Below are 24,127 nucleotides of genomic sequence, written 5' to 3'. Positions count from 1 at the left end.
AGGCTGATGATGCATTAGGGAGCAGCAATGCCAGTGAGGCTGGGATGGATGTGTGCTGCCGGCACGTGCTGCTGCCCCGCGGCGCAGGGCACCCCACCAAATCCACCATGATGCTCAGCTGGGATGCAGGCAGAGATTTGCATGGCTGCTTTCCAGCCTAATGCTGCCCTGGAGAACACTCGGGACACACCGTGCACCCACCAGTGCCTGTAGCACCCAATCATACAATCACAGAATGGTTTGGGCTGGAGGGAACCTTAAGGATCATCCAGTTCCAACCCCCCTGCCATGGGCAGGTTCACAATGATCCCTGAAGCAGCCTCCTGGGGTCTATCAAACCCCTTTTCCATACCTGGGGATGTCCCAGAGGGACTTTCTCTGGAAAACATCTGCCAAAATAATGAGCTGGTGGAGGAAAAGTTCTCTTCCTGGAGCTGGTGCTGCCCCACCAAACCCAGCAGCACAGAGATGTGGTGGGAGGAGAAGACCCATTTCAGGTCCTTACTTTGGGTGTCCTGCCTGCAGGAGCCCTTCCTGTAGCACCCACCAGACCTGTGATGGTTTGGGTCAATAGTGACCAGGGCAGGTAATGCTGAGCATGCAGGGGGGGCAGTATCCCAGAGCTCTGAGCCCCAGAGCCAAGTCCTGTCTTGGCTCCTGCTCTCCAAGGCCCTGCCAGATGCAAAGGGAGAGCTCAGCACCACCGGTACGGGAGAAGCCCCAGCCCAAACCAGGTTAGGAAGCACCAAGAGGACTTAGCATCTAGTTCCTGCTGTCCTACTCCTTTCTGTATGAAATGAGATGTATCACGGAAACCTTCCAGCTCAGTGGCCCTATAAAGATATCTAAGCTCTGTGTATTCTTTTTCAGCAAACACACATGGTCATACAACGTGGAGTATGGTGCTGCCACAGCTCCTGGGACCTTCCTGTGAAGCTCAGCAGCAGGAATGGGCAAAGATCCAGCAGAAGCTCTGCAAACAATGGAGTGAGGCTGTACAGCCTGTACCTCTCTTTGGGAATAAAGCAGCGTGCACTGGGTGACGTGTAGGAGTCTGAATCCAACGTCCTCTGCAGGATGTTCCATGCTTATGTCAGTCGTCACAGCACCCAAGAAAGCAAGCAAAGGAAAGCCAAGAAAGGCAGACCCAAGGTCTGTGTTAGGCATGGGCATGCAGGAGGGGTGGACCAGGGCAGACTGCAGGATCTATCAATCTCAGCACTCAGAGAGCAGGATCAGTTTGTCGCAAGGGCCCGGATCCACCACTCCAGTTGTGCTGTCATTTCCTGAGTTCACGTCAGAACTGCTGATGGGAGATGTACAAAGAACCAGCCCCCTCTGGCCTGGGGTTTCAGAGGACCTTTGGTTATTGCTCTGCCTGGAAAACCCTTCCCATCACAAGCCATCCCATCCCAACACTTCCCAACACATCTCACCCCATTCCATCCCATCCCATCCCATCCCAAAGGCCATGCTCTCTCAGTCTGCCCAGCCTGTGGTTCACAGAGGGAGGCAGCTCATGGGAGGTTCTCTGGACCTCCAGCTGCAGGAGAGGCAGGGAGGCACCCAGGTTGCCCAGTATGAACTGTCCCATCAGCGCCAGTCGCACAAAGGAGACCCAGGGGTGCAAGGGCTGCCAGAGCCCATGGTCCCTTCTCTGAGCTGCTGTGGGAGAACAAGGGGGACCTGCAGGAATGGGGTGCCCTGGGAGACCCAGGCCAAGCAGCCACCACCCCAATGTCTTTTCCACTGGCCATTCCTCAAAACCAACTTCTTTCCCTGAGTCTCACTTGCTGATCACCTGTCCCAGCCCCATTGCCCGTCTCCTGGGATGGGAGCTGGTCCAGAGGTGTTGCTCTGCTTTCCTCCTGAGACATGAGATCAGGGAACCCCTCCCAGCTCCCAAAACCATCCCTCACATCAGTGGTGTATAGCAAATGCCCTGCCCAAGGGTGGTGGCAGGGGTGGCTGGACCAGGACAATGCAGTCTGCAGGAGTGTTGGCAGCCCACCTCTTCCCGCAGGACTCAGTGTCTGGCTGTCAGGGCAGAAATGCATTAGGATCCTGCGAAGACAAAATAAAGAGTCCTTTGGGAGTGACTCGGCAGCGCAGCCGGAAGAGACACAGCACAATTTGCTTTTTAGGAGGTCTTTTTAGTTTCTTTTTTTTTCTCTTTCATTTTATTTTTGGCAGCTGCAATGGCAGCAGGGAGGGAGTAAATGGGCTTGCTCGAGCCCGGATGCATTTGTGGCTTTCAAGAGGCAGAAGTGGCCAGAGCTTGAGAGTCTCTGCGCTGCAGAGGGCATGAGTCACAACCAGGCAGTGGGGCTGGGGAGGGAAGGGAGAGGCAGGGATGGAGGAGCAGGGTGAAGGGATGGACGAACAGGGATGGACTAGCAGACATGCCGGGATGGAGGAGCAGGTTGCAAGGATACAGCAGCATGGATGCACAGTTGGAGTGGTAGAACACTGGGATGGGGTGGCAGAGCTGGAGGAGCTGGTTGTTGGGATGAAGGAACAGGGAGATTGAAGGGAAAAGCAAGGTTGGAGGAGCTGGGTGGTGGGATGCAGGAGCAGGATGCTGGGATGGAAGAGCATGGATAGAGTAGAAGACATGCTGGGATAGAGGTGCAGGGAGCTGGGATGGAGAAACAGGATGCAAGGATGGATCAGCATGAATGCAGAGTATGAGGGGCAGGACACTGAGGTGGAGTAGCGGGGTTGGAGGAGCAGGGTGCTGGGATGGAGAAGCAGGGAGGATGAATGGAGGAGCGGCTGCCAGGGTAACCCAAAGACCCACCACATTAACCCTCATCTTCTGATGCCAGAAATGAAGATACCTGCTCACACACCGCTTGTCCTCACTCCAGGCAGAGAGTCAGGCAGAGTCCATTTCTGTTTCCCTTCCTCATGCCCCTTTTAATACCATCCTCTTCCTCTCAGTGGTATCTGGAGTGGCCGGGGTGGGGGGGGGAGTAGCACCCACTGACCTGGGGAAGCAAACAGCACCTTTCCCTGCTCAGGGGTTGCTCTCCTTTTCCATTTTCCCTCGAAGCAGAGAGTTCAGCCCCTTTCGAGAGCCAGTCCTCACCCACCCAAGATCTCTCATCTCACGTCTGGCAGCAGAAAGGTGCTTCAGCTCCCTGCCTGCACTTGGCAGCAGGCTTGAACCCCTCTGCCCACCAGCAGACACTGGGGTGGGATGCAGTTTGCCCTGCCTGTGCCTCCTGGGTGAGCCCCAGAGCAGCCTGGGTGACAGAGAGCCACAGCGTCTTTTGCAAGAGGCCAGTGAGCTGAGGTCCACCGTCTGGGGCTTAATAAGGCCCCCGAGCTCAGCACTGCTACCTCTAAGGGAGGTCCCAGAGCAGAAAGAAGCTGCCAGCAGCTCAGAGCCATGACCAGGGATGCTCCTGGGGCTTGTCTGAGGGGCTCAGCAGGGAGTGGGGAGCGTTTTAGGGAGTAAAGAGGTGGATGTTCCCCAGAAGGAGAGGTCTCCTCTGCCTTTTTCCTGGCTCCAGGGGCTCTGGTGGTGGGCGATGCAGCAGCTGCCACCAACAGCTTGTGTTGCATTCTGTTTGCTCACGCCTTGCAGCTCCGGCTGGCGAAGAGAACAGCTTGTATGGGGAAGCAGCAGCACCCTGCCAGACACAGCACCCTGTGAGCCACAGCACCCCACTAGCTACAGCACCCTGCAAGCCACAGCACCCCATAAGCTGCAGCTCCCCATAAGCTGCAGCACTGCTGAAGCCGCAGCACCCCTGAGCCACAGCACTGGTGAGCAGACACAAAACCCCTGTAAATTATCGCTCCAGCTCCGATTTCCTGATGCAAAGAGCAATCGGAGGATGATGTGGTTCTCTTGGCACCATCTTAACTCTCCCATAGGCTGGCAGTGGGGTGCAGCAGACACCCGGAGCCTGGGAGAGGCTTTCACCATGCCCAGAGTGACAGCGGTGCCAGCACATCCCCACCACGCTGCAGAAATCTTCCTCAACCTGCAAGCCAACTTTATCCAAAGTAATTTTGCTGTTTTTCTGGATGAGGAACCACCCTGCCTTTGGCACAACCTGCTGAGTAAGTGCATGGATGTATGGAGGAACCACAGATCTGGGGAGCGTGCTGCTGGGGGCAAACAAATCACATCCTTGCCTCCTGTGTGATCAGGATTTCAGCTCTTTTCACTCTTCACCTCCTGGGAAATTGCTGCTTTTCCCTCTTTTTTGCTTTCACTGGGTGCAAAACAGACACAAGTCATCTTCTGGCTGAGCTCAGCATGCTTTTGCCCTGTAGGCAAGCATGCCCTGACCAGGCTGGCTCCGCGCCCTGCTCTTCTGCCCCCCTGCCCTTTCTCACTTCCACAACTTGGAAACCAAACAGAAATGCTCCCCAAGGGGGAGAAGAACAGGGCTGGGAGCCCAGGAGGGCAACTGTCGCCTCCTGGCACGGGGGAAGGTCCCCTGGGAAGCTGCCACTGAGAGTTAGTGTGACCATGGAGCGTCCTCCCTCCCCGTGCCCTGCGTCAGAGCTGTGCCACGCAGTAATTCCCATCCCCGCCAGCCCCCTCGGTACTGTCACCATTGGGGCAGGATTTGTGTCCCAGCCTCCTGCATGTGGGCAGAGCGGGGGGGCAGGACCCTGGGGTCCCTGCAGTGGTGTGGGGGACTGGAGGGACCCGGGCATCCTGTTGCAGTGACACATGTCCCAGCATGCCGGCAGCCCACTTGAGGTGCCAGCACATGTGCAAAGAACAATTGTCCCTCGTTTCAGGTGTCAGCAGCTGGTGAAATGTGTCCTGGGGCCACACGGGCAGGCCGGGATCACTCCCTTTTCCAGGATCTGATCCTGCTTCCACCCAGGACTGTCGTATTTACAGTATTTCTCCTGGAGATCTCCTGTGTTTTGCATGGTGGATGCAAGGGATGGAGCAGAGGATGGAGACACAAAGCTAACATCAGTGCTGGGGCACCCCAGGGTGCCAGAGATACTCCTGGCCACAGGGACAGCCCCAATGCTACTGCGTTGGGTAGTTCAGCCTCCATCCCCTGCACAAAGCATGTAAGGATCCACATGAACACGCATGAGCATCTGTGCAGATGAAGAGTCTGTGAGGCTGTTGTGCAACATGGGAGCGCAGGAGTATGTATGGAGGGACATGTGCATGTGTATTATACGTGTGTTTGTATATGCATACATATGACTGTGTGTATATGTGCACCTAGATGTGTGTGAGTGTACAAGTACAGGCAAGGGAGTGCGTATGCACATGGGAGTGTGTGTATATGTGCATATGCGTGTCAGTGTGCGTGCAAGAGTGGCTGAAGGGTTTCACACGGGAGTGTGCATGAGTGTGAACATGTGTAGATATGCACCTCCATGTGCATATGCATCTGAGTATGTGTGCACGTATGTGTGTGCAAGTATAGGTGAAGGGGTGCACATAGGCGTCTGTGCGTGCATGAGTGTGCATGTCCATGCGCATGGAGGGGTGTGTGTGTGCATAAATGTGAACATGTGTATGTGTGCGCCTCTGTGTGTACATGTATAAGAGTACAAGTGCATGAATGTGTGTGCAAGTGTGGCTGAGGGGGTGCACATGGGTGTGCCTGTGTGTGCATGAGTATTTGTGTGTATGTGAGTGAATATACACAGGAGTGTCTGTGTTCATGCAACCATGCACATGTGTGTGCCTCTCCGTGCATACACTTGTACAAGCATGTACACACGGGTGTACAGGGGTGCCTGAGTGTCAGTGGGTGCACACCTTGCATAGGGCATGCTGGTGCCACTGGATACTGGTACCAGTACTGGTGCGGGTACAAATGCCAGTACCAGCGTGCGGGCGGGTTGCAGGTCTCAGTACCGGTGCTGGTGTGGGTGCCGGGTTGTGCCACTGTCTGTGCAGGTGTCACTGCCGGTACCTGTGCAAGTGCAGGTACGAGCACCAGTGCCAGTGCCAGTACAGGTGCAGGTGCGGTGGGGTGTGGTCTTCAGGGTCGGTGTCAGTACCGGTGCTGGTGGAGATGCAGGTGCCAGTGTCTGTGCGGGTGTTGATGCCGATACCGGTACAGGCGCCAGTACCGGTGCTGGGCAGGTGCCGGCGTTGGTGCAGCTGCGGAGTGTACCAGTACCGGTGCGGGTGCCAGTACCTGAGCGGGGAGCTGCCGGTCCCGGTGCCGATGCAGGGCGCTGCGGGTGCCTGTGCGGGGCGGTCCCGGTGCGGGTACCGGTGCGGGTGGGGTGCGGGGCGGTGGTGCTGAAGGACAGCTCCGCCCCCCCCTCCGCCCCTCCCGCCCCCCGCTCCTCCGCCGCTCCGCGCCGGGCCGGGCCGGGCCGGTCCCTCTGCCGCTGCCGCCGCCGCCGCCGCCGCCGCCATGCCCCAGCCGGCCCCGCCGCCCGCCGCCGCCGCCGCCGCAGCATGAAGCGGCAGAACGTGCGGACGCTGGCGCTCATCGTGTGCACCTTCACGTACCTGCTGGTGGGCGCCGCCGTCTTCGACGCTCTGGAGTCGGAGGAGGAGACGGCGGAGCGGCGGCGGCTGGAGGCCAAGAGCCAGGAGCTCAAGAGCAAGTACAACCTGAGCGCCGAGAGCTACCGCGAACTCGAGTGGGTCGTCCTCAAGCTCAAGCCGCACAAGGCCGGCGTCCAGTGGAAATTCGCCGGCTCCTTCTACTTCGCCATCACCGTCATCACCACTATAGGTACAGTCTTCCCGGTGTTCCTGCCAGTCCCGGATACCCTCCTCCGCCTCCCGGCTGCGGGACGCCGGCTCGGGTCACCCCCCACCACCACTCTCTCCTCGGTGCAAACCTTCCCCGAACCCCCTGCCGTGCCCGTGGTATCGGGGTGACCCAACCGCTCTGCTTCTCCACTACAGGGACCCCCCCCCCAGCCCGTTTCCGTGGTATCAGGGTGACCCGACTCCGTGGTTCCTCCGCTACCTGGACCTCCCCCCCCGCCCGTCCCCATAGTATCGCGGAGACCCGCCTGACCGGATACTCTGCTACCGGGACGCACGCTGCCCCGCCCGTCCCCGTAGTATCGCGGCGACCCTCCCTCCAAGCCCCCGGTATCCCTCGGAAAGCCCCTTCAGCACGCTCCCCAGAACACCCCCATCCCCGCAGCGGCAGGCGCATCCACCTCTGCTACCACGAAATCCTCGCTCGACCTCCGCCCGTCCCCCCGGTACCGGGGCGACTCTCCCGAAGGGGAGACTCTCTACCACCGGAAAATCCCAGCCCGGATCCTCCCGAAATCTCCCTTTCCCGTAGCGTCAGGGCTACCCGATCTGCCCCTAGCTCCGCTGCCCTGGGAACCCCCCGCCCAGACCTCCGCCCATCCCCACGGTATCGGATCTACTCGCTAGTCCCGCTTCCCAGCCTTGGAGCCCTCACCGGACACTCCCTTTCGCGCCCATCCCCGAGGCATCGGGGATCCTTCCTGCCCACCCTCTCCCACCTCCTCGTCCTAGGGGAACAGCAACGTGCCCATCCCCGTGGTCTCTGGTGTCCCCGCTCTCTAGGCACCCCTATCCGGGCAGCCTCTGGGCTCCTCACCGTCACATTCCCCCGTTTTGCCCCCCCCCCCCCCTCACGGACCGGGGGCCCGTCACCCCCACTCCCTCAGTCCACTCCAGCTTAGGGGGACGGTCTAAGCTAGGACCTGCGGGGTCCAGCCCTGCGGGGGGCAACGAATGCTGGGGGGGTGGGGGGGTGGGTGGGGTGTCCCACCAGGGCTGTGGGACGGAGGAGGAGAAGAGAGGTCCCCTGAGGACAGGGGTCCCTCGTAGCCCATCTCCTGCCCCTCCTGGGGGATGGATCCCTAGACCGGGGGACCCGGTGCCCCCTTGCTTGCACAGATTCACTGCCCTAACAAGGGAAATATCAGCGTTGCACCCCTATGCTCAGAGTGCTCCTCCTGACTCAACCTGGGCATGCTCAGGTCGTCAGGAATCAGGGTCCCTGAAGAGATGCTGCTGAAGACTGCTGGGGACTGCTGGGGGTGGGGGGGAGACGTCCCCCAATTTGGGAGAGGGGCTGAAGGAGCTTGGGGGGCTGCAGGGTCCCCCAGGGCCCAGACCAGTTGGATTGCCAGCTCATCTGTCCTTGGGTGCCCTCGATGGGGACCTGCCATCCCCTGGTCCCCAGACTGGTTGGCTGTTGGTTCCCGAGGCTCAGGCACGGGTGTCTGGGTGTTGGTTCCCGGGGCTGACACACGGGTGTCGGGGTGGCCGTGGCTGAGTGGCGGCAGGGTCTGGCCCTTCCCTGCTGGCTGGAGCAGCTGGGAAAGGCTCTGGAAGTGAAGCCAAGCAGCTTATGTTTGACGTGCGAGGGAGGAGGAGCGGGCAAGGGGGTGCGCGGGGGGCTGGGGCGAGGAGCGAGCGGGAAGCGAGCAGCGTCTCGCTAGCCCACACAAAGGATGCTGCAGTGACGGAGGAAGGAGACAAAGCCGGGCCGGTGGGCACGGTCCTGAGACTGTAGCTCAGCACCGGGCTGCGGGCAGGCGAGGGGGCTCTGCCATGCCTCCCCTGGACACCCCCTGCCCTCCCCTACCTGCAGCTGCCCGGACCCCGAAGGAATGGAGGAGAGGTGGCTGAGCCCTGATGCAGGCGTTACACCCCAGCAAAGCATCCTGCCGCCTGCAGAGGGGGTTAAAACCCTGATCCCTTCATTTGGGGTGTGTTGTGGGATTTCAGGGGCCGCTCTGGGGTTGGGGTGATGACACCCAGGCCCCTAAAACGTGTCTGGCCACAGCAGAGCGGGAGGGGGATGCAGGGGGAATGTCCCCAGACTGTGCTCTATTGCTCTGCTGGCATTAAGCACTTCTCTCCCAGCAGCTTCAGCTTTTCCGGGATGTCCAAGAGTCCATAGGGAAGGGGCACAGACATAACTAGGTACAGCCATGGCGGTTGATCAAAGTCTGAGGAGTCAGAAGGCAGGTGGCCTGTGGTAATCGAGCTCGAGTGTACCAGCAGCAAGAGCAAAATCATCAAAAGCCACTGCTGTCAGGGAAGACAGGAAAGAAAATTCCATTATTTCCATGAAATGGGATTTTCCAGTCGGGAGGAGGCATTCTCCCAGGAAATCACCCACCAGTCCCTCTGTAAAGCTCCTGTTGCAGTTGGGGATGGTGAAGAGTCAAGCTCCCATGGCACTCCGGAGGCAATCGGGATATCAGGTCAAGATCTCCATGCCAGGGCCAGCTTTAAAATGGGAAGAGGGGAAAGCTGGGAGGGCAACAGGTCCCACTCGGAAAGTTTTTCCTACATTTCAGGGCTTTTTGAGCTTTTTTCCTTTATCTGGGAAAGGAGCCAAGAGGCAGCTGCTCTGAAGGTCTCCCACAGTCCCCACTCCCTCCACAAGGCTGCCCTGCACCCTGCTAGTAGGGTGCAGCCCCACCAGTGCCTGGAGACCCCCAAAACCCCCCAGAGGGGGACCAAGGACTGGAATGTTTAGGTTTGCTGTCACCCACTCCACAAAGCCGGGGGGCAAAGGGAGCCGCAGGGCTTGCAGGGACTGCGCTCACCTCTCCTCACAGCAGAGCTGGTCCCCAGGGTCCCCTTGTGGGATGTCAGCATCAGCAGGATGTGTCCCCTGTCACCTCCATCCCTGTCCCCACACCACAGGCCTCCGTGCTCCAGGGCTGGCTGTGATGGCTCTCTCTGGATCACTCCCAAAAGACACATCCTCCCCCTCCTTCCTCCCCGGCTCGCTGTGTGCAGAGGCAAGCGGCCATCTGGGCCGGGGCAGGTGGCAATGCCACCATGGTGTCACCATCTGTCACAGCCCTCCTCCTGCCCCACTTGTTTATCAACGGAGCAGGGGCCCTGGGGTGAGACCAGGTCCTCTGTGACCCTCTTCGGTATGGGCTGTCCCTGTCTGTCACCCCATCTCCCCCATCTTGGGCTGCCCCCTACGGTGGCAGTAGGCCTGACCTCACTCCATCACATTCATACAGGAAGCCCTTACCCTTCCAGCACCAATGGGAAGGGAAGGACCTCAATTCTCTGGCTTTGGGAGATGCAGCAGAGGGAAATGTCTCAGGGAAGGCATGGGAACCACTGGAACAAGGAGGAGGTTGAAGCAGTCTGGGGGCTGCAGTGGGGCTGGTTGGAGGGAACCCACTCCCTCTGGGCCCTCGGGACATTTCTGTTCCCATCCTGTACTAGCCATGCCTGCTAAAAGAGATAGCAGTAGAAATTAGTGCTGGCACATTTGATAGGTTTCAGAGTTAACGTGCCGGAGGGAAAAACTGTCCCACTGTGTTCCAGGGTTGGGATATCTCTCCCTTCAGCCCAGTGCCCCACGGGACGTGATGCCCAGTGTGTGACCCCAGTCCCATTACAGGCAGTGGAAAGGGACAGGCAGCTTCTTACCCCTTCCAACCCTGTGGCTCCTTGGTCACTGGGGCGAGGTGGTCCTTTGAGTGCTCCAGCCATGCTGCAGGGGCTGGCAGAGAGCAGCACTGGGCAGCTGGGATCGCTTTCCTTCCCCTCCAGTTAACCATCAGGCCAGCCCTCGCCTGTGGTATGCTGGTATTGCTCATTAGGGTGTTCACTCTGAAACCTAATGAGGGTATACACCCTTCTGCCATTGACTCTTATTGCAGGGAGCACCAAGAGGGTGAATGGGGAGATGGAATGTATGCAGAGACCAGAGTCATCCCTGAGCCCTTCCCAGCAGCGATGTGTGTTTTAGGGGTGCAGCCCACTGCCCCAGCAGCCTTCCTTGCCGGGGCTCAGTGCCTTTGCCAAGGGGGCAGAGCCTCTTCCCAGGGTGGCTCCAGCAAACCTGTGGTATGACAGCATGGGGTGTCCTCTCCCATGGGATTCTGCCCATGGACCCTCTGAACGGGGTGCTTGGCCCTGCTGGCCGGATCACTGCCCCTTTGCGAGCATCCCTCCCTCCCTCCCATCCCCCTCTCCTGCCCAGGCTATAAATTCCATGCTCCTCTCCATCCCGAAGCGATAACAGTAATTAATACCCGCTCCCTCCCTGCCCCCCTGCCTGGCCTCTCCCAGCTGATGCCTCATTAAACTCGCCAGTAAAGCCTGACTCAGAGCAAGGCATAAACACCACACGCAGGGCAGAGATGCTCCAAGGCGAGGGGGGCGTCAGCCAGGACGGGGCCAAAAATACTCAATTTCTTTGGGTTTGGGGTTTTTTTCCCCCTGGTTTCCAAGCCCCAGGTCTGGCTGCTTCGTCTCGGTGCTGCCAAGTCTAATGCCAAGAGGACAGACGAGCTGGAGGCTGCGGGAGAGCCCTGCTCTGCTGGGGTGTGATTTATGGGCCGGCTTAAATATTTATCAGGCGGCTCTCAGGCTGAAGTGACTGAGGCGCGGGATTTATAGCGGGCACCACCACCTTGGATAAATCACAGCAGGAGGGTTAATTGAAGGAGCAAGAGTGGAGCGTGCTGCAGCAGGGAGGGGGTCTGCCTGCTGAGAGGGGAGGAGAGTGGCCATGGGTGCACGGTGCTGGGCACTGGTGCATGATGATGGTGCACGGTGCTGGGCACTGGTGCACAGCACTGGGCACTGGTGCATGGCGCTGCTGCACATTTCTGGGTGCCTGTGAATGGTGCTGGGCACCGGTGCATGGTGCTGGGTGCCATTGCACACCCCTCCACACCTTGCTCTTACCCAAACAAAGCTGGGCACCAGGAGGAAGGAGCCACATCCTGCTTTTCACACTGGAGACCCTGGGTGAAGGCAGCCAGCAGGGCTGGTGTCAGCCACCCCTCTGCCAGCCTTCAGCCCTGCCCTGCGGGGGCCTGAGCCAAAAGATGGGTGTAAATAACCCGTTTTCTGTAAAGGAGGAGCAGCACACGGCATCCGCCTGCTCCCGGGGATGCCGAAGCTTCAGATCTGTGTCGTCCCAAAGGGCGGCCCCCAGCAAAAGAAAAAACAACAGGACCAGTCTCCCAGATAAGGGTGTCCAGCAGCATCCAGCCATGCCCATCACCGGGCATATCGCGCCTTGCCTGCCAGCGCGGAGGATACCCGTGTCCTCCCGCAGGGCCCCTAAGGTCAGAGGGGGACCCCCCTTTTGCAGGAGGAGGGGAGGGATGGAGCGGGGAGGGAGAGGGGGCCGGGAAGGGGCCTGGCGGAGCCCCAGGACAGAGGGAAAAATTGCCAGTTTCGGCGCAAACAGGCACTTGGCCGGCGCCGGGATTTTCCATGACACCATCCTGCCCCCCCCCCCCCCCCCCGCCCACAGGCAGCAGGGCTGGGGGGGACCAGCGCTGGGTGCACCCCCAAATAGTCCTGCTCTGCAGCCTCCCCCGGCAGGAGGGCAGCGAGAGGGGATGTGGGGCTGCCCCCCGGCACCCCCACTGTGGTGAGAGCAGGGATAGGGGGGCTGTCAGACACAGCTGCACCCCAAATGTATAGGATAAATCTGAGGAAAGGGGTCACAGTGATTTGGGAACAGGGGGGTGGCAGGGGTCAGATGCTGCTGCAGAGGATGGGAGGGGGTAATGGAGAGCTACCCCAATTCTCTGTTCTGGGGAGAGCCCAAAGTCTGCCCCCCATTCCTCTCACCCGGAGGAGGGGTGAAAGAGTGCAGGAGAGATGAGTGCAGGGTAGGAAGAGGTTTGTGGGTGAGTGGGTGGATGGATGGATGGATGGATGGATGGATGGATGGATGGATGGAGGGATGGATGGTCATAGAATCACAGAATCCCAGGTTGGAAGGGACCACAAGGATCATCTGGTCCAACCTTTCCTGGACAAATGTGACCTAGAGTAGATGTCCCAGCACCCTGTCCAGCTGAATCTTAACAGTGTCCAACACTGGGGAGTCACCACTTCCCTGGGGAGATTATTCCAGTGGCTGGTTGGTGAAAAATTTTCTTCCTGTGAACTGTTGGAATCTCCCCAGCAGTAACTTGTGCCCATCACCCCTTGTCTTTTCCATGTAACTCCTTGTAAAAAGGGAGTCTCTGTCTTCTTTGTAGCCACCCTTTAAACACTGGAACATGGGGATAAGGTCTCCCCTGAGCCTTCTCTTCTCCAGGCTGAACAAGCCCAGCTCTATCAGCCTTCCCTCACACAGCTGCCCAGTGCTTGGATCATCTTTGTGGCCCTTCTCTGGACCTTCTCCAGCCCATCCACATCTTTTGTGTACCATAGGGATCAAAAATGGACACAGTATTCCCAGTGTGGCCTGACAAGCACAGAGCAGAGTGGGACAATAACATCTTTATCTTTGTTGGTGATGCCTTTGTTGATGCTCCCCAGCAACCTGTTGGCTTACTTTGCTGCAGGATGGATGGATGGATGGACGGATAGATGAATGGACGGATAGATGGATGGATGGATTGATGGATGGATTGATGGATGGATGGATGGATGGATGGATGGATGGATGGATGGATGGATGGACGGATGGACAGATGGATGGATGGATGGCAGGCAAGGTGAGAGGATGTCAGGCTGGTTGCCTCTTCAGCTGCTCTAGTGAAGGCACAGCGAGGACAGTCCCTGCTGTAGGTCCAAGTCACAGCTGGGACAGGGACAGCCTGGGTGCTCTGTGTCCCAGGGCTCACTCCATCTGCATCACTCAAGTTTAGCCCAGCCCCAGGGACCTGCTGCCTATGTTCCATCCCTCTGTTCCAGCTGCCGCTCGCCCTGCCTGGCCGGGAGGTGTCCTCGGGCAGGATGAGGCCCTTCCTGGTTTGGGATGGAAGCATTGCCAGGCACGGGTGTCCCCATGCAGCACACCCTGTGCCATGCCCCTTCATGCTGCAGTTTGTTTGCTTAGGGCAGGCTGCTGCTGCCACATGGCTTTTTCCCAGCCGCAATCTGCCTGTTGTTTGCATCTCCCAGGCAGTGCCAAGGGTACCCCATGTGCTGGCTGCATCACTGGGTACCCATCCCTGGACACTGATGATGTGGCAGGGCTGGGCACAGCCTGGGTGGCTCTTGGCTGCGGGTGCTGAAGAGAGCTTGCACCATTTGTACCTCAGTCAAGCTTGCGTCGCCCAAGAGAAATGAGTTCCCATTATACACTGAGTGGGATGCTAGTCCTTACTGGGGTGGTGGGATGCAGGTCTGGATGCACAGCTGACATGAGGAAGATAAGGATGGCACACTGCACCCCAAGGGATACCCACCCAAAGCCTCCTTCCTCCTTCTCCGTGACAGTCGGGAGAATAAGGTGCCTGGAGCTCTAGTCCCAATCCCCTGCCATGGGCAGGAACACCTTTCACTAGACCAAGTTGCTCAAAGGTTTCATGGTTGTGTGAAACCAGCCTTAGAAGGACCAGAGTTGGGTTCATCCCAGGCTGGGACAGAAACTGGGGCAGCTCCAAAGCACTGGAGCCCCCCAGAGTGGTCAATACCTCTGTAGACAACCCCAGCCCCCATCAGGCAGGATACTTGAACCATCCCTACTGAAACTCATCGCTTCTGCAGCCTCACAGCCCAGCAGTGCTGAGTGAAAGCTGCAACAGGTCAGAAACCATGGTGAAGGGCTCTAGCATTCCTCTGCAGGGGCCAGGCTGCTGCAGTGGCAAAAGGCAGCAGCTGCACTGGGTAAGGGAGGGGAACACCAGCCTCATATACCCCCCAGCAGACACCCAGGCTATGGAATCCACTCTGCTCCCTGCACGGACCTCGGAGGAGGAACACCATGATGGCTCTGGCAGCAGGATGCAGGGCTCCTGGAGGTGTCCTGGTGTGGACCATGGTTCATGGCCACCATCCCTCGCTCCCGGCCAGCGCCTGCTTTCCTGCAGTGATGTGTAAAGCAGGGAGCTGTTTTCCTGGCTGCTTCATCCCCCAAAACCTCGGCCCAGCTCTGGGTCCCTGTTGTCAGCTGGGGTGCTCTGTGCCCTGCCCTGGCTCCCTGCACCCAGTGTCCCTCACGGTGTCCTGTCTCCCTAACTTCCCAACCCTTTGCACCCTCCATCCTTGTCGCACCTCCATTCTGCAAAGTCCTCCCCTCCTCCCATCCCCATCCCCAGCAGCTGCCCACTAATCCCGGCCATCCATCGCTCCCGACAGCCTGGGATTTGCTCCAGGCCAGGGCCCTGCTGAGACCTGCACCTGCTCCCTGCAGCCCTAAAAAGGAGAGGAACCGGCCGCGTTCCGCAGGGACGTGTCATATTTTCTCTCCGGGGACACACGCTGTGCTCCCTGCCTGCTGACAGCACCCTGAGACGGAGCACCCTGACCATGTTCTCCCATGGCAGCATCCCATGGGACACCCATCTGAGGAGCACCCACTGGCAGGGTGGTTTGGGGTGAAGGAGATGGAGAGGAGATGCTGAACCCCTTTCGGAGGGAGGGCAGGAGCACAGCAGGAGCCTCACTGAGACTGTCAGGGAGCTTGGCCAGGGTGGGAAGTGCCACAGTGCCAGTGCATGCCAATGTGTGCTCCTTGAACCTGGCAACTGCAGGACTTTGCCACATCTCAGGAGCTGAGCACTCTCCAGTGTGGTTCCTTGCCACACTGGATGAAACCACAGGTGCAAGAGAGCTTTGGGGGTTCACCCTTTCCATTGCCTTCCTGGGGTCTCCCTCTCCCTCCCAGCTGGATTTCATATCCCAGTGACCTTTCCCCTGTCCTCAGACGTGCTGGAGATCAGGCAGCGCTCGCTAAAGCCGGGAAAGGGGAGGGGGGGTGACAGATTGACGGATGCTTGGACGCTCTGCGAGAGCTCATAAACTCCTTTCCCTGGGGAAACGGGGCTAAATATAGCTGCGGGAGGCTGCGCTGGTGCGGGCAGGCAGGAGCAGGCAGGAGGATGCTCATCAAGGCTGTTGGCAGGGATGGGGGCTGCGGGCACTGCTGGAGGCTTCTGTCCTTAAACTCATCCTCGACCAGCTGATGCGTGAAGAATTGGGTGTCTGGGAAGGGGACAGAGGCATCTGACAGGAGATGGAAGGCAGGGGTGGGCAGATGGGTAGGTGAGAATTCTGAGCCTGCCCTGAGAGCAGTAGGATGTGACCCTGGATTAATGCACCCAGTGGCCACCCAGGTGGCATGGCATTGCCTCAGTTTCCTTTCTGCTGCTGGGGGAGGAGCACCACAAGCAGCAGACCCCCCTTTTCCATCAGTGAGGGAAGGAGCAGGATGGTACCTGGCACTGCAGGGAGCAGTGATGCTTTCCAGCAATGCCCCATCCCTGGCAGTGTTCAAGGCCAGGTTGGACGGGGCTTGGAGCAACCTGGTCTAGTGGAAGGTGTCCCTGCCCATGGCAGGGGGTTGGAACTGAATGAGCTTTAAGGTCCCTTCCAACCCAAACCATTTTATGACCCTATGATGCTGTCTAGCTCCCCGAGCCACAGCCCAAGTCAGCAGTGCTGACAGAGGTAGAAGATCATGCCAGCTCCTTGGATGCAGCTTGAATGGAGACCTAATGATCCTTGGTTTTGCCTGGCTCTGGGCTGGCTTTATCCTTGGTGTGCCAACAGTGATGGCGACTTTGACGTATGCTGCCTGCCTCTGCCCATCCAGGATTAAACAGAGCCAGAGCAGAACAAACTCCCATGAGCTTGGGGTCTGCTGCAGCGTTGCACGGCCATGGGTGGTGGTTTACTTGCTAAGGCAGGCCTTGGAGAAGTGGGTGCTGCAGTGGATGTGCTTGTGCCGGCACCCCCAGCCCTGTCCCAAACACACTCATGGTCCAAGGGGAGCATTTCTGAGCCCCCTGGGGTCTGAGTGGTCAATGAGCTGGGTTGCAGACCCCAGCCCCCAGCACTGCTCCTGCCTGCCCCTGCCCATTGCCCCTGCTCCTGCTCCTGCCTCTGCTCCTGCCTCCTCCTGCCTACCGCTGGACACCAGTCCAATGGCTTGGGGTGTTGAGGGTGAAGCTCTCAGTAGCCTTTGCCCTGGTGCTCATCCATGGTGTGGGGTGCTGGAGGGTGGAAAAGGGGAGAGGAAGGAGAAGGGGAAGGCAAAGAGAAAAAATGGGAAAGGGAAAATGAAAGAGAAAGGAAAAGGAAAAGTAAAAGGAGGAAAAAAAAAAACAGAAAGAGTGAAAAAAAAATATAAAGGAAAAGGGAGAGAAAAAAGGGGAGAAAGGGAAAGGGCAAGGAAAAAAAGAGGAAGATAAAGGGGGTGGGAAAGGAAAAAAAAAAGGAAAGAAAAAAAAAAGGAGGGAAAGGCAAAAAGGAGGAGATGGAAATGAGGAGAAGGAAAAGCAGAAAGAAGAAAAGGGAAGGGAAAAAAGAGAAAGGGAGTGGGAAACTAAAAAGGGGAAAGGAAAAGGGAAAAGGAGAAACAAAGGAAAAAGAAAAAGGAGAAAGGGAAGAATCAGGAAAAGGGGAAGTGGAGCAGCCAGTGCCCAGCAGCGAGGGCCCCTCTGCAGCCCACAGCACGGCTCCCCTAATCGCAGTCTCAGCTGCCTGGGATCCACCAGGAACAACCAGCGCAGAGGCAGGACAGGTCCCTTCTGCCAGGGCTTGTGCACAGGGAGCTGAACTGAAACCCCAAAGGGACCCCAGGACTGGGTGTGGATGCTCCCCTGGCTGCCATAGCAGGCCTGGATGGCAGGCAGTGGGTCATGGGGACATGGGGATGGGGGTCAGAGGAGAGTCAACTGCCCTTGTCTCTTTGGGTCCTCAAAAATCCCTATTCTCCCCCTCTCTTGCGCCTTTCCAGCTGCTCTGATCCAAGCATCCCCAGCAGCCCCCATCCTACACCAGAGATTCATCACCTCATCCACCACCCTCCGACAGACCCCCAGTTCCTTTCTCCACGAGCCCAGGGCTTTCCCCCTTCTCTAGCTCCCTCCTCTTCATTTTCATTTAGAGACTCCATTAGCCTGCAGAGCCGTCTGTGGTCACTCCTTGTGCCTGGGGATGAGGACAGCACCGGTCAGTGTTGGTGGAAGTGGTTTGAAGCTCTACACCCCCTAAAACCCCCCACAGACCACCAAGCTGATCCCACTCTGTGGCTTTGCTCCCCAGGTTATGGCCATGCAGCCCCCAGCACGGACGGGGGGAAGGTCTTCTGCATGGTCTATGCCCTACTGGGGATCCCCCTCACCCTGGTCATGTTCCAGAGCTTGGGCGAGAGGATCAACACCTTTGTCAAGTACCTCCTCCACCGCATCAAGAAGTGCCTTGGCATGAGGCGGGTGGAGGTCTCCATGGCCAACATGGTCACCATCGGGTTCTTCTCCTGCATCAGCACCCTCTGCATTGGGGCGGCTGCCTTCTCCTACTACGAGCACTGGAGCTTCTTCCATGCCTACTACTACTGCTTCATCACCCTCACCACCATCGGCTTCGGGGACTACGTGGCCCTGCAGAAGGACGAAGCCCTCCAGAACAAGCCGCAGTATGTGGCCTTCAGCTTCGTCTACATCCTGACGGGGCTGACAGTCATCGGGGCTTTCCTCAACCTGGTGGTGCTGCGCTTCATGACCATGAACGCTGAGGATGAGAAGCGGGATGCGGAGCACCGGGCACTGCTCACCCGCAACGGGCAAGCCAGCAGCATCCACACCACAGACACCGCCTCGGCCGTGCCGGTGGTGGCAGGGGGTGGCGGGAGCAGCGGTGGCGGCTTCCGGAACGTCTACGCCGAGGTTCTCCACTTCCAATCCATGTGCTCATGCCTGTGGTACAAGAGCCGGGAGAAGCTGCAGTACTCCATCCCTATGATCATCCCCAGGGATCTCTCCACCTCGGACACCTGTGTGGAGCAGAGCCATTCCTCTCCTGGCCGCTGTCCGGAGACCCCCTCCAATAGATGTTTCTGCAACGCCCGCCGGTCGGCCATCAGCTCCGTCTCCACCGGGCTCCACAGCCTGGCGGCATTCCAGGGGCTCATGAAGCGCCGCAGCTCCGTGTAGCTCCTCTCCATCCCCACCCGTGTCCCCCAGACCTCTCCCCTTGGCTCTGTGGCCAAAGACCTCTCTTGGTCATGGCAGGAGGAAACCACCGCAGGTCTGGCAGTGGGACCCCCAGGGAGCTGTGGGCCATGGTCCTCTGGCTTGGGAGGGATGCAGGAGCAGCGGCAAGGCTGCCTGGTCCTCTAGGAAGCAGGAAGAAGGGAGCTGCTGGTTTTATTTTATTTTAATTTAAATTAATTTTATTATTTTATTTTGCAAAACCACTCCTCAAAAATGTGAAACTTGGAGAGCTGGAGAGTGCTTTAACTTGATGGGGTGGGGAGTACGCCTGCACCTCCCTCCATGACGAACTTTGTGCAAATGGCTGGGGACCCTCATAGCCCCAGCACAGCCCCAGGGCAGCCCAAGTGTGCAACAGCGACGGCCGTGAGCCAGACACATGGTCCTGTGTGCACCAGAGGCCTCATGAGACACAGACTGAGGAGGACATGGGGCTCTCAGCACCAACCGCAAGCAGCAGTGTGGTCCCATCCCCTCCATCCTCTGCCTCCTCCAGCCGTGGGCAGCGAGGGGATGCCACAGCGAAGGCAAGCACGCATCAGAGGGCAAATCAGGCTAAGAGGGGCTTAGACGGAGCTCTCTCGATCCCTGCACACATCAGCCTGCCCCTGCGGCTGAGTAAAACAAGCCGTGAGTCACGTAGGCTGCCGAAAACGCCTGCCTCCACTCAGTGGGCAGCCCCTCGAGAGCTCTGTGGGGTTATTTCAATCCTTTCCAGACTGGCAAACCCAGGATTTTCCCAGTGGAAAGGAAGCAGGAAGCACGGATCCATCACCAAGGAGGCAGGAAGGCAATGTCAGTGTGGTCCCTGGGACCCCCATCTCCATCCTCCACTGTGGCAGCTCTGGAGCCAGAGCTGTTACCCTTGGGGAGATTTCCTGGGGGACAACTTGAGGCATTATAAGGGTTTTTCACCATTCTTCTCCTTCACACCCCTGGGTTGCTCCAGTCCCCTTTCAACCTGTCCCCCATCACACCCCAACACCCAGAGCCCAGAGCAGGGGATGCTCTCAATGCTTTACCCAGCAGAGACATCCCAGGGTCACCCCAACACAGCAAGAGGGGAGCAAAATCCTCTTTCCTTATCCCCCTACATGCACGGGGCAGCCCCCAGCCCCATGGGGAGCATCCCCATCACGCCTAGGACTGTGCCCAGCCCCCTGCCAGCATCCAAAGCACAGGCTGTCCCCCCCAGCAGTGGAGACACTGGGGGACACCCTGACATGCACTGGCCCCTCTTTGAGCACCCGGAGTGCCAGGGGGACTCTGGGGACAGCCAAGGCACCCAGCCCGCCTGTTTCTTTTCTCACCTTTTAACAGAAGAAAACCAATGTATTTCTAATACTTGACGACTTGTACATACTGTTAGATACCAGAGAGGATATTTATTACAAATGATGCTATCATCATATCTATAGAAGTCTATAAATATCTATTGGAAAGAGGGTTTTGGGGGAAAACTTGTTGATGACTCTGGAGAATTTCTTTTCGCTCTCTGCATCCTTCTCATCCTAGGGCACCCATGGGGAACCACACTCCCCCTGGCAAGGTTTCTCTGGTTCTTATGCCAAAGTATATTTGTACCGCTGAGTTACCTTCCATAGAGAGAAATAAAGGCTGGTTCAAACCTCGGCATTGCCTCGACTTCTTCCCTTTAGTAGATGGGGTTCCAGTCCCATGGGACCTCCCTGCTTCAGCTCTGTGCCCCGTTGCCCTTGCTCTGCAGGGACTGGGAAGTATGAGCATTTCTTTGGAATAAGCTTCTACCCCTCTCCTGGCTTTTCCAATGGATAAGGGAGAGGAAGGAAGGAGAGGCTCAGCTCTGAGCTCTGCAGCATCCTTTAGTGAGTTCAGTGGGAGAAGGGTCTCCCTTCTGTATAGGCTGAGCTCAGGGCTTCCTGACCTCTTCCATCCTACCATCACCCACAGACGTAAGGCTGGAGTGGACCCTGTTGCAGCTTTTCCCATGGGAGCTCCTCCAAACCCAGCAGAGCTATAAACCTCCTGCTCTTACCAGCAGCAGCATCTCCTCAGCCATCGCTCACTCCGGCTGGAGACCTCCCTCTGCTCCACGCAACAGCCAAGAAGCATCCGAGATTTGTTGTGTGAGCCAGGGGGGGACAGGGGTGAGCCCCGTGCCTTGGGGTGTGTGGGAAAACTGAGGCACAGACAGGAAACACACAAATTGGAGAGCTGGGGGCATCTTGAACCATGTTGGGCATCTGGCTCCAAACCTCCAAGGGGGTTTGGGCAGCCGTGAGTGCCAGGATGCACCAGGATGGATGGGGCCATCTCATGGCTGAGACTGTCAGCACAGCTTTGGGCTGCTCTCCTGCCTTTAAGTGGATAAACCCATCTCCCTCCAAAGCCAGGCATGAGCTACCGGCTAATCTAATAACGCTAAGCCTGCAAAGAGCAGATCTGTCTCGGCAGCAGCTGATGGAGAGAATGGATCATCTGAGCAGCAGCTTTCAGCCTGCACGAGGGTGCATCCATGGGGCTGCGGGAGGGTTGGGGACTGGGGGCTTCCCTGGCATTTGGTCCCTCTGTTATCCTTCTCTCCATCCTCCTCTGCCTCCAATGCTTCCCATCAGGAAGTCAGGATGCTGAGCCAGCCAGAGCTTTGGCCTGGTCCAGTTCAGCCATCCCCAGGGTGTAACTGTTACCCCAGGCTCCCATCCCCCTGCATGCAGCCACCATGCCCAGCACATGCCAGAGCAGCAGGGGACATGGACCTGCTGGGAGACTGCTGGTAACACACGGCTGGGAGCCATGGAGACGGCAGAGGGACATAGAAAGAATGGAGAAGTGGTCAGAGAGAGGAACCTCATGCAGTTCAGTGCGGAGAAGTGCAAAGTCCTGCCCCAGGGAGGAACAACCACATGCAGCAGTGTCCACCCACCTCAGAAGAAGAGGAGCTAGGGGTGCTCGTGAACACCAGGTTGACCCTGAGCCAACAACACGCTCTTGCTGCAAGGAAGGTTGAGAGAAATACAGGCTTCATTAGTCAAAGCATTGCCAACAGGTCAAGGGAGGGGACCCTTCCCCTCTGCTCATCACTGGAGAGGCCACTCCAGGAGGGCTGGATCCTGTTCTGGGCTCCCCTGTCCATGAGAGACGTGGACATACTGGAGGGAGTCCCAGCAAAGGGCAGTCCAGTTCACCATGTAGATGTAGATGGTGGGCTGGAGCATCTCTCCTAGAAGGAAAGGCTGAGAGAGCTGGGGAGCAAAGAAAGCTCAAGATTTCACCATCGCTATGAACACCTGATGGGCAAGAGGATGGTGGTGCTGACAGGACAAAATGCTCGGCCACCTCAAAATGGTCCACTTTGGGGAAACAGAGCGTCCCCAGAAACCATAGGGATCTGCAGGGGCTGGTCCTCTCCAGCCAGATCAGGGCAGCACAGGAAGGTCCCTGTGATGTACAGGGTACTGGGTGGGAGCTGGGACACCCCATGGCAGGGGACCAAGAGGTGCCCCCTTTGGAGGAACCCATGGCAGGTCCCAAGAGGTTTAGGAGCACCGGAGCCATCCACCCCTCTGCCTCATCCTGGGCAATCTTTATTCCTTCTCAAAGCATTTAAATTCTCCTTGTCAGCCATAGACCAAATATTTACAGTCCACTGGAGGGACTTAGAATTCCTCTCCAGTATTAAGCAGAGCTCAGCTGTGGGGGAAGCTCAGCCCCAGGCAGTTGAGACTCATCCTGTCTCTCCTCAAAGCCTTGAGGAAAAGGAGGAGAAGGGGTGGGGAATGAAGGCTTCTATCCTGGCTGAAAAGGTGCCAAGTACACTGTGGGAAGCAGGTACAGAATGGGGAAGGGGGGGGGGGGTGTGTGTGTAAAAAGCAGAAGCAATGAAAACTCACACAGCTCTGCTTTCTAAAGCCATTTTCAGTACTCTTTTTAAACTCATTTTAAAAAAGCCTCATAAATGTTTGTTTTCACTTCCCAGCTCATTAAACCCAGCAAAAAGAAACCACCGGGGATGGGGGAAACTATATTTTCATTATCCTGAGCTTCTCCCTACCCCATACACAAGTGTCCTCACCATCTCTATTGCAGTGCACCAAGGGCCTTCTGATGCTGAAGGTACTGATGCAAAGAAATCACTCTACAGTACACACTGTACAGTAAAGCACAAACCTTTATTGGCGGCGGGAGCACGTGAGGGTTCAAACCTCCATAGACACGTCCAAAGAACAGCAAATCTTAGGGGGTCTTTTATACCTACTTTTCATCTTGAGATACTTGCATCTGTTCATACAGTTCAGTAAGTTATATAACCTGTGGTTTTCTTATCCTATCGTGCACTTAGGTTAGGGCTACAGCGACAGTCTGTGAGTTAGTATTAGTCAGGATTCTTACCTTTTAGCTTAGTATTATTGATTAATTGCTAATACCTGCAAGCTACGTGCTTGGTTCTTTGTTCAAATTGTTATCATATTTTGCCATTAGAGATGTCCCTGCTTATAAGCAACTTACAGAAGTAGATGCAAGGCTGCCTACATACCTGAGTTCTAACTTACTGTATATCATGCGCTTCCAGGAGGGCAGGTCCCTACTTGCAGACAAGTTTCTATTAAGCAGGTGCAGTTGTGGTTTTAAGTGTTGAGTCACACTCATGCTAAATAGCAAAGTTATGTCAGCTAAAGCCTAATGGCTTGGTCACGATATCCTGGGACAGCTGGGGGACTTGGGACCAAATTTGGGTCTGAATTCAGGGAGAAGACATGGGAAAAGTGCTGGGGAGGAGCACTGTGCCTGGATGGGTGCAGCCACGGGATGGGGACCACCAGTGGCACCAGCCTGGGGACCCTGTGCTGACGCTGGGGACACTGAGATGACCCAAGACGCAGAGGCAACCTGCTGTAGCCAGTGGCATCTCCATGAGCAGCATTACGGTGTCCTCTGTGACATGATGCATCATTCTCTGTGGCACAGGGATTGAGTGCACCCTCAGTAAGTTTGCTGATGACACTGAGTTTTGTGGTGTGGTCACACTGGAGGGAAGGGATGGGATCCAGAGCGACCTGAACAGGCTGGAGACATGGGCTGGTGAAAGCCTTGGAGAGTTCAACAAGGCCAAGGGAAAGGTCCTGCACATGGGTTGGGACAGTCCCAGGCACAAACATGGCCTGGGGAGACTGGATTGAGAGCAGCACAGAGGAGAAGGCTTTAGGGGTGTTGGTCAATGAGAAGCTCCCCACGACCCAGCAGTGTGTGCTTGAGCCCAGAAACCAACCGTGTCCTGGGCTGCATC

The 24,127-nt window shown here is 57.4% G+C and overlaps 2 protein-coding genes across 2 annotated transcripts in view; both read left to right on the top strand.

Annotated features, from left to right (window-relative positions):
* Window positions 1–24,127, top strand: part of ESCO2 (establishment of sister chromatid cohesion N-acetyltransferase 2) — a 255,473-nt gene that overhangs the window by 167,116 nt on the left and 64,230 nt on the right. The window lies entirely within an intron of this gene.
* On the top strand, window positions 6,332–20,499 carry KCNK3 (potassium two pore domain channel subfamily K member 3). Its single transcript, XM_061461249.1, has 2 exons — window positions 6,332–6,698; window positions 17,915–20,499. Exons 1-2 carry the CDS (start codon window positions 6,416–6,418, stop codon window positions 18,802–18,804), a joined length of 1,173 nt encoding a protein of 390 aa, XP_061317233.1. The 5' UTR covers window positions 6,332–6,415; the 3' UTR covers window positions 18,805–20,499.

This window comes from Pezoporus flaviventris, unplaced genomic scaffold (assembly GCF_033815535.1).
Source record: "Pezoporus flaviventris isolate CSIRO_AGI_PZ_B2104156 unplaced genomic scaffold, CSIRO_AGI_Pfla_v1 ptg000031l, whole genome shotgun sequence".
NCBI lineage: Eukaryota > Metazoa > Chordata > Aves > Psittaciformes > Psittacidae > Pezoporus > Pezoporus flaviventris.
The sequence above is the reverse complement of the archived record's forward strand: the minus strand, read 5'-3'. Positions and strand labels throughout refer to the sequence as shown.

Excerpts from the sequence above, each read along its gene's own strand:
- KCNK3 (XM_061461249.1), top strand. The coding sequence starts at position 6,416 with ATGAAGCGGCAGAACGTGCGGACGCTGGCGCTCATCGTGTGCACCTTC. Across the intron at positions 6,699-17,914 it reads CACCGTCATCACCACTATAG|GTTATGGCCATGCAGCCCCC; the intron begins GTACAGTCTTCC and ends TTTGCTCCCCAG.